This window comes from Sceloporus occidentalis, unplaced genomic scaffold (genome assembly GCF_023333645.1).
Source record: "Sceloporus occidentalis isolate IW3139 unplaced genomic scaffold, rSceOcc1.0.p SCAF_146, whole genome shotgun sequence".
NCBI lineage: Eukaryota > Metazoa > Chordata > Lepidosauria > Squamata > Phrynosomatidae > Sceloporus > Sceloporus occidentalis.
The window spans coordinates 668,344-678,103 of NW_028317126.1; the positions used below are offsets into that span (position 1 = coordinate 668,344).

The window sequence follows — 9,760 nt, forward strand, 5'->3', positions numbered from 1 at the left end:
CCAGAGGAGAATGGGCAGAGTGGTTCGAGATGACATAAAGGCAACGGTAACTCGAATAACCACTCGTTATAACCAAGGTATGCCGAATACCATCTCTGAGGAAAATTTACAGCCCCTTGTAGAAAGTATGCCACGAATAATTTTTAAGGACAAAAGTATTGGGAAACCATTACACTAACAGGGACTTTGATGACATTGCATTCTAAATACATAGACATTAATATGAAGTTGGTCCCCTCCTTTGCAGCTATAACCGCTTCCACAAGAAAAAAAAATTGATCTAAACTTTGCACAAGAAACTGGAGAGCTACCGACAAAATTACATGGGTTGGAAAGAGATTCCCAACCATAATACACGCATCAGATCAATCTAAGAAAATAAAAGGAGTAGTGATGATCTTATCTAATATTCAATTTAAAAATATTTACCAATCTTTAGATCCCCAAGAACGATTTATTATATTGACATGCAAATTAAATAGCGACCTCTTCATCTTGGTAAACCTATTTCTCCCAAACATTCATCTAACTCGAAATAGATAAGAAAAAGTAATTAAAAAAAAACAAGTTAACCTAAAAATTATAAAAGAAGCTAAACAACTAGGTAAAGCTCTAAACAAAGAAGCACTTTATGATATCTGGTGGGTAGATTCTACTGATGCTGACTATACACACCCATCAATAGCTCACATGTCTTTCTCTAGGATATGGAGATTCACAAACTAAAAAGGTGGAGATCATTGACACTACCTGGTTGGACAATAACATCATAGCAATCAAGCTAGAGAGCAAACAAAAAAATACAAAAGGGCCCTCCACTGTTTAACACAAAGTTGGCAGCATAGCATTGTCCAATATTTCTTGGTATGCAGAACGGGACATACCAAGACACTTTAGACAATGCTATGCTTCCAGGCCTTCTTGTCCAGCATCAGCGTCTGACTTCACAACTGCTCTACTGCATGAATGGGCAAACATTCCTACAGAAATACTTCAACATCTTCTGAAAAACCTTTCAGCTGCAAAAGGGGAGGCATCTTCATATTAATGTCTATGTATTTAGAATGCTATGTCAACACAGTCCCTGTGTCAGGGTCCTGGGTCCATACAGATGACTGTAAAGACCCAGAGTGCCCAATGATGCTAATTAGGAGTTATTGCGCATTAGCAAAGTCAGACAGGGCCTGGTGCCGGGTGACTACACTCCCCCTAGGGTTGTGCGACCACAACCAGGGCCCTGACGTAGCAGCGGATGTTGTCCAGTTCAAAATAAAGTGATATCCTGCAGGCACCCTGGAGCAGGCATGAGACATAGCTCAACAGAGAAATGTGCAGGATGGTGCAGGCAGCGAGTAGGGAAGCTAAGCAGAGTAACAGCAGAAACATAGCAAGCAAGGGGGACTTAGGAAGGAATAGGGAGACTGAGCAAGAAACATAGCGAGAGAAAGCATACATGGTACAGGACACAACATAGGGCAGGGAACAAGGCAAGGAACACAGGGGATGGAGTGAGGAGCTGAGATCCTCCAATGCTTCTCCTTTAACCCCTTCCTGACAAAGGCTGATTTTATTTTTTGTACCCTTCGTGACAATGGCTGTTTTAACACTTCTGCGCTGCTCGTGTTTCGCTGTAATTTTCTTCTTTCCCGTTTACTGAACCCACACAAGTTATATATTGTTTTTTTTCAGGACAAGAAGGGCTTTCTTTAGATGACATTGTTTTGATTGTAACATATTATTTACTATTAAAAAAAAGTATAACCCCTTCCGGACCGGGTTTTTGTTACTAAGTTTGTGCTAAAAGACCAAAGCAGTTTTTGCCTTTCTTCAACAGTAAATTCTCTCTTCTCAATTAGTGCACCTGCACCCACATATATTGGGTTTTTTCAGTACAAGTAGGGCTTTCTTTTGAAATAATAATGATATAGATAAACCATCATTAACTGAATACCTAAAAATGTGGGGGAAATTAGGAAAAAGGAAATATTTTCACAGTTTCACCTATAAAAACTTAATATAACCAGTGCAAATGGGAAAAAAAAAACTCCAAAAGTGTATTTGGGTATTTGTCCTGTTTTTGGAAACACCTCATATGCCTAGTATTTTCATTTATTTTGGCACTTACAGGGTTAAATATGAACGATACGCGCATCGCTGTTTCTAAACAAGATTTTTTTAAATGCGCCCCAATAGCGGCCAGAAAAAGGAAAAACAAAAGTATATATTTTTTGAAAGATGACATCCCAAAGTATTTTACTAGGGGCATTTTGACACTTTTTATTTAACCATTTTAGTGCCAGTCTGTCCTAAACATTGCAGTAAATTTTCATTTTTAACAAACCCATTCAATCCAAACACAGTATTTCAGTATTTTTTTTTCATGGGTACATAAAATGACTGAAACAACTTGTGATTTGTATTTAGAAACACCCCCCTGAGTACAGGAATACCCCATATACATGGGTAAGGCATGTCTCTTTGGCACCGTGGGTTCAAAATTGGCACATTTCAGTTTTCAAACATGGAAATTTGACAGATCAGTTTGTAGGGTCCAGGTCTCATCTGAGACACGTAGGCATCCCATATTTCATTTTAACCCCCTAAAACTATACATTTCCTAAAACTAGACGGTTCAGGGAATCTAGTTAGGGGCATATTGGCCTGTCCCATGCAACTGATTCCACACTGGCACCATTTTTCACATCTGTTTTACCATATTTCTGAGTAGATGTGTGAAAAAAACAAAATAGGTCTTGATTGTCAATAACACCCCCTGAGAACAGCGATACCCCACATGCATAGATAAGTCATGTTTCTCAGACATTGTGGAGTCAAAACTGGAACGTGCGCATTTCAATTTTTAAACTTTTTATGAAAAACGGATTTTGAGCCGACAAAATCTCTCCGTAGGAGTGATTGAAGACTCGGGCTCTGGGTGGCTGTACTGTCTCAGACACCCGGGCAGAGAGCAGCAGCAGCAGTGCCCCCGCAATCACCACAATTGTGTCAACGTGGGGGCATATTTTTTAGTTGAACTTTTAGTTGAAAAATCTTTCACTCATCTATAAATGGTAATGAAAAAACCCGCTAAATAGATTCTACTATTCGTCCTGAGTTTAGAAATACCCAATGTTTTTATGGGGTTTTTTTTGCTTTTTTCTGCGCGTTATGGGGCAATAAATAGAGGAAGCGTTTTACTATTTCAAAACCATTTTTTCCAAATCTGGTTATTCTTCCCCCCATTTCGGGTATCTTTGAAGCCAGCCAATGCAATTTACCCCATCAAATCATATATTTTTGAAAACTAGACAACCCAGGGTATTTCAAATGCTAGTATTTTAACTCTTTCCATTCCAAGTCTTTGTCAAACTTTGCGGTAGTCATTTTTTTTTCACATACATTTTACTTCAGGTATGAATTACCAGGTTCTGGTATATGTCACTGTCATAAAACCCAATATGTGTTCAGCAACATCTCCTGAGTACAACGATACCCCACATTTGGGGCATGCACATTTTTCAATGTTAAACTTTGGCATTTGGTGATCCACTGCCCATGCCCTATTTGGTACATCTTATAGCTTGACAACTTCAGTGTGCCCAATAAAGCCATATGTTTTTGAAAACTATTTTAACTCTTTGCATGCACACATTTTATCACCAGCATTTTTTCAAAGTTTGCAGTAGTATTTTTTGTGTGTATTGTTCCCCACACACCTGATTTAGGTAATCAGGTTGGGTAGGAGCCCATGTGCAGGGGATACTTGGGGTTCGGTTTGTACAAACAAAGACACCACAAACAGAAATCTAGGTAATGCAATGTATTGTATGTATTATGACAGGACAAGCAAATAAGGGTTAAATAGTCTATTAGCAAGAAACCGGATGTATGGCAGGATAAGTAAATACTGGTAATAAGTCTTTTGGCAGGGAGCCCACTTGGAAGGGCACGAAAAGCAGGGAGCCCACTTGGAAGGGTACGAAAGGCAGGGAGCCCACTTGGAAGGGCACGAAAGGCAGGGAGCCCACTTGGAAGGGCACGAAAGGCAGGGAGCCCACTTGATAAGGACACAAAGCAGGTAGTCCACCTGATAAGATCACAAAGCAAGTAGTCCACTTGATAAGGACACAAAGCAGGTAACCAGGAACGGTACAGGTGCAGAGATTTTTATTAGCTATATGCCACTGTACAATAAATACATATTTTAAAACAGGTTAAAGGACTACCTGCCACGCAAGATCCCTCTCAGAATTTGTTAAAATATCCGGGCTAAAATATTGGATGTGATACAGTTGTATTGTTTTCTCTAACCCCTTAATGACAATTGACGGTCGGGCACCGTCATGACTTTAAACGGTGTTGCTGTAATGCCTAGACCTCGAGGCATTCAGCAACACCACAATCAGCACTAGAGGCCATGTCTGGCCCGTCCCCAGGGCGTCAACATCCGCCATACATTGTATGGTGCGGACACCAGTTTTAAAAGAGTTTAGGAGGCGATCAACGATCACCTCCTAAACTTCAATGGTGTCGCTGGAATGCCTCGATCAGGCATTCAGCGACACCAAACACTTACCCCAGGACGGTAAGTGTGTGACTTTGCCAGCCGCAAGATGGCGGCCACCCTGTAAAAAAAGAATAAAGTTGAAAAAGTTTGCTAGATGGCCTCTAGACCCTCTAGAGAACTCTGGCTCCATTTGCAGGTTGAATACAGGTACTGCATTCAACCATGCAAGTCAATGGAGCCCAGCTTTCTAATCACAGTGTGATTAGTAAAAATAAATAAAAAAAGAAAATAAAAATAATAATAATTAGAAAGAAATAGTTAAAAAAAAAACTGTAAAATGTAAGATTGTGGAGAGAGGGGCTCGTACTTTCACATGTGGTGGACGTGTCCTCTAGTTGTTGATATGTGGACTTGGGTCTTTGACCTTCTTAGCAAAATTGGAGGTACACGCGTAGACAGATGCCCTTTGACAGCTTTACTCAACAAGAACCACCCTAACCTTCAATTCCCCTGGTGCACTCACCGTCTCATTCACAGAGTTTGTGCGGCTGCGCGACTCTCTATCGCTAAAAATTGGAATACATGCATCCCTTCCCGATCACAAATTCTGACCAAAATCTGGCATATTATACACATGGAAAAACTCACCGCATACATACACAACACTACTGAGCGGTTCCTGAAGGTGTGGACCCCCTGGATGTCTTCCGCTTACGCTGACGGCTCCACAGGAAGGATCGCTGCTCTGTGAAGTATCCTCTAGACCCTCTTCGAGGGATCCCCCCCCTTTTTTTTTTCCTTTTTCTTTTCTTTCTTCTTCCTTCCTGTCTCTCTCTTTCTTGTCATCTTTTTGGGGGAGTCCACATCTGGGGGGGGGGATTGAGGTTCCGATGGGGCTCAATGCAATTTTTGTTACTGTGACTATGTCACCTGTTTGGCCCTTCTCGCCTTGCACCATGGTACTCTCTTCCTCTCCCGTTCCCATTGGGTGGTCCCCTGTCATCTGCGATCCTCCCCTACTACTCGCAGCCTAGCGGCTTAATCCGCGACCACATGGGGTTTCTGCCTGCGGGACTACCTATTACTTGTTGGGGTCCCTCTCCCCTTAGTTTTTACACTAGATGCCACCATGCTTTTGTTTTACAAGTATGGTACCAGTATCTGCTATGTCACCACTTCCGGGCCTTCATTCTTTATTCTCCTCGCCTCCACGTGTGGCTGTGGTCCTTGATCACTCGAGGTACTGGTATTGTTGATGTTCCACTGTATTTACACTTGTTATGTGCTACATTTGTTACCACATGAAAGAAAAAAAAATGGCGTCCAGACGCAGCTCCTGTCTGATCTGATTTATCTGTATTTGCTTATTCTGTCACATGCTGTGCCTGGTTGTCAATAAAAACCTTTTAAATATAAAAAAAACTTGTTTGCTCTCTTTTTTCCTCCTCTTGCCAGCAACAATAAAAAAGTTCTTAATCTTGGACAAAAAATTCTGGCTTGGGTCTTTCTGGCGCCGCCATCGCCCATATGAGACCTTAAAATTATTACGGAGTTGTTCATTCTCTAGTAATAATACATTGAGTATCCACAGACCATTCCTAGTTTTGGATTCATTAGGAATTAAAAAGCTAGTTTTTAAAAGCTTATGGTCTGAGAATATATTATCTTCTAAAAACATGTCCATAAATCAATGCGGGAGCTGACCTGGCCATTAAACTATGTATATCCAAGGTCCGATGGTTTTAAATGCCTCCACGCATCTTTCTTTTTTTTTTAAAAAAAAAACATTTTTATTGAGACTCAAGGTTTACAGTAGTAGCATAGCAATATAGCAATCGGAACAGACAAAAAATATGAAGAGAACAGCAATATACGGAGTATGTTCCAATAAAGTGCGACATATTGTGAGAGTCATATTTTTCTCCAAAAATAACTAAATAAAACAAAACAAAACATAAACCGAAAATAATAAAGAAAAAAAAAAGAGAGAGAGAGAACCAGTCTCACCTTTTCCCTCTCATCGAGTCATGGCACTAAAACGTCAGTCCATCTAAAGTCCACCGTCAACAATCCCCACTTTCATTTCCAACAGGACCCAGGTGTGCCCAGAAGGTTGATTTAAATGTGTTTCTTAGTGCATGCCCTCTGTATCTGTTCTGGCAAGAGGTGTCATCTTCCCAGGACCCCTGTGGTGATTCATGGCCTAACAGATAAGGAGCCTTAGTTATAGGAATTCCATTCCTATCTTAAGTGGAGTAGTTTCCATCACCTTTACCCCACCATAACTTATTGGCACATGAAAGATGGGAACCAATTCTTGGGGAAGGTGTCATATAATTGGCCATGTGGAGAGACAGAGAGAGAGAGAGAGAGAGACAGAGACAGAGACAGAGACAGAGACAGAGACAGAGAGAGTCAATTCAGAGGCCTGGTGCTATTAACCCCTTCATGTCCACACCCTCCACACAGTCACGGCTTGGCAGCAGTCCTTACCGGGTCATCCCTGATTCTAAGCTTTGCGACATCGTCCAAATCCCCAATATTGGGACCCCACTGATCAAAAAACTTCCTAACGTGGGTTTCCTTTGCCACGCTCGCCTCCAGCCAGTCCATTCTCATGAGATACAAAAGTTTGGACTTAAGCAATACCAGAGTCGGCGGGGATGTCAGGATCCACTGCTGCAAGAACGATTTCCTCGCAGCCGCCAACAGAACTCGAAGTCGAGTCCTATTTCCCCTATACTCTGGTGGGACTATGGCCAAAATTGCCAACTCGGCCATGATACGTCCCAAAGGGAGTTTTAATCGTGTACAATAGGTAAGCACAGCTGCCCAAAAAGCCCTGAGACGCGGACATTGCCTGAAGCAGTGGTACAGATCAGCCTGAGGCATTACATTTTATACAATTCGTATCAGTTCTAAGTCCCATACGAAAGAGACGCAGGGGAGAATTACGCATGATGTGTAATTTTCAATAACGTGTCAGTGTAAAGCGCAGCAGGCAACGCCCTACCGGTAGCATAAGCCGCCTCGTATATATCGTTCACCTCCAAGGTGGGCATACACTCAAGCCACCTACAAGCCCCCCTCGTAAAGCAGGCAAGTATTGTGGTCTTCTCATCATAGAGTAGACCATCGCTGTAGAGCACATGTAACTCGATTCATCCAATCCTCAGGAGTAAAATGGCATAATTGAGCCAAAATATAGCTACGAACTTGAAAGTAAACCAAGAGGGGCATCGGCAACTCTGGTCTCACAGCTTGTATCCCCGCATAGGAGAGTACCGTCTGCGCCGCATAGTCCCAAAATGGATCCATTGTGAGTATGTGTCATGGTATAGGTAGATGAGGTGGATCCGACTATGCAGACAGGGACCTGATCTCCAACAACAGGGGGACGCAATAGGCTCCGCTAAGAGACAGTTCAAAAACACAGTCCGTGGTCGAGGGCAATAGCAGGCAGCGAGGTTGAACAAATCCGAGATCAGGGCAGGCAGAACAGGAGCAAAGCGGTTAAACGGTCCGGGTAGTAGGCAGGCAGAGAAGATTCGTAGTCGAACAGGCCAAAGGTCGGTACACAAGATAAAATATAATGTAAAGCACAAGAAAACAGCATACCCAAAAGCAGCATAACGGGCAAAGGACACAGCAAGACTGAAGAATTTATAGGAAACAGGTACTCACGTCATGGGCCCTGCCGATGCGTGTGTCGGGTGCCGTTGCTGCCGGAATGCGGGTGTTTGTTCGCCATGGCCGAGGGCATTGAGGCCGGTACGTGATGCCGGCGTGTGTCTGCGTCAGAGGTCGGGCCGCGACGCAGACGTGCGGAGGAGGAGTCCGAGGTGTGCCACTATTCCCCCAAAGAGTATAAGGGCGACCAGGTCTAGCCTCCTGAATGGCCGGGTTACCCACCCATGGCAGAAATGGGGTATGTTGCCACTGAAGGCGGAGGCGCAGCCTAGTCACCTTCCAGGCCTTGATCGTGGCAAACAAAAGAGGATTAGCTTTAACCGAGTCGGGGAGCTGAGAAACAGGGGTGTGCAAAGCCGCCGCGAGAGACAAGTCCCCACAGATGGCCTGTTCCAGACAAGGGTCCGTATACAGACCCTCACGTTTGACCCAGTCCACCGCATATCTCATCAATGCCACCAAATTATAATTCCCTGGAGAAGGCACATTGAGACCCAAGGAGGACATGGGCCGCTGTAACCAGGACGTGCTCAGTCTAGCTTTTTTCCCCCGCCAAATGAATTTAGCAAACACTCTATCTAGTTCCTTTGCATCAGAAGGGGGCAACCAAATCAGGAGCATCTACAAAGGATAAAGCAGTCTAGATAAGCTGATCATCTTGATCAACACGGCTTGACCCGAAAAGGAAAGACAAGCCTTCCCAGCCACTTAATTAATTCCTAATTTTTTGGAGGAATATTAAGGGCGTAAAGCAGTGACAGATCCCTAGGCAGCTTGACTCCCAAATAAGTAAGCGCAACAGACTCCTACACTATGTCCAAGGACTGGACACCTGGCGGCGCCCTACCTGACCCCAAGTACAAAGCTCACGTTTTCAAAATATTCACTGCAAAACCCGTGACTGCACCCCATCTGCTCAGAACGTCAAACACTCCCCCGAGGGAACTCTGCGGATCTGCCAAAAACAGCAGCAGGTCATCGGCAAAGGCAGAGACTCTCACATCTCTGTCCCCCACCAATACACCCTTGTAATTAGCCGAGTGCTGCAAAACCCTAATCAAAGGATCAAGAGCAATATTAAATAAAAGCGGCGACAGCGGGCAGCCCTGACGAACTCCACGCTCCATGATAACTGTTTCGGCATCTAGACCGTTAACGTGAATGGTGGTAACAGGGTTAGAATACAGTTTCCGAAACAGTTGCAGGAATGGAGCCCCAAAATACTGAAATTTAAGGATCCTTTCAAGATGCATCCAAACTTACCCATGCCATCGGGCAGTTCAAGGATCCCAGTGTGGCCAAGGCGATAGAGACAATGGCCGTTCTCACCCCTACGACCGAGTGTCGTCCCCTAACAAAACCCCTCTGGGCGTTGTGCAACATATGGGGCAAAATAAGCTGAAGTCTGTCTGCTATGATTGTAGTTAATAATTTAATGTCCCGATTCAATAATGTGATCGGCCTACAAGATGTTGGGGCACTCGGGTCCTTGTTTGGCTTAGGAATCTGTACAGTCCTAGCCCCCGTCAAAGTATCTGTCCGTATCACCCCCAGAAAAATTCC

The 9,760-nt window shown here is 43.6% G+C and overlaps 1 protein-coding gene across 1 annotated transcript in view; it reads left to right on the forward strand.

Annotated features, from left to right (window-relative positions):
• Positions 1-7,526, forward strand: part of LOC149280820 (ubiquitin carboxyl-terminal hydrolase 49-like) — a 52,530-nt gene extending 45,004 nt beyond the window's left edge. Inside the window, exons 6-7 of the mRNA XM_089500054.1 lie at positions 6,977-7,081; positions 7,494-7,526. Coding sequence (XP_089356180.1) covers positions 6,977-7,081; positions 7,494-7,526 — 138 coding nt within the window. The remainder of the gene's footprint in view (positions 1-6,976; positions 7,082-7,493) is intronic.
• The last annotated feature ends 2,234 nt before the right edge of the window (positions 7,527-9,760 follow it).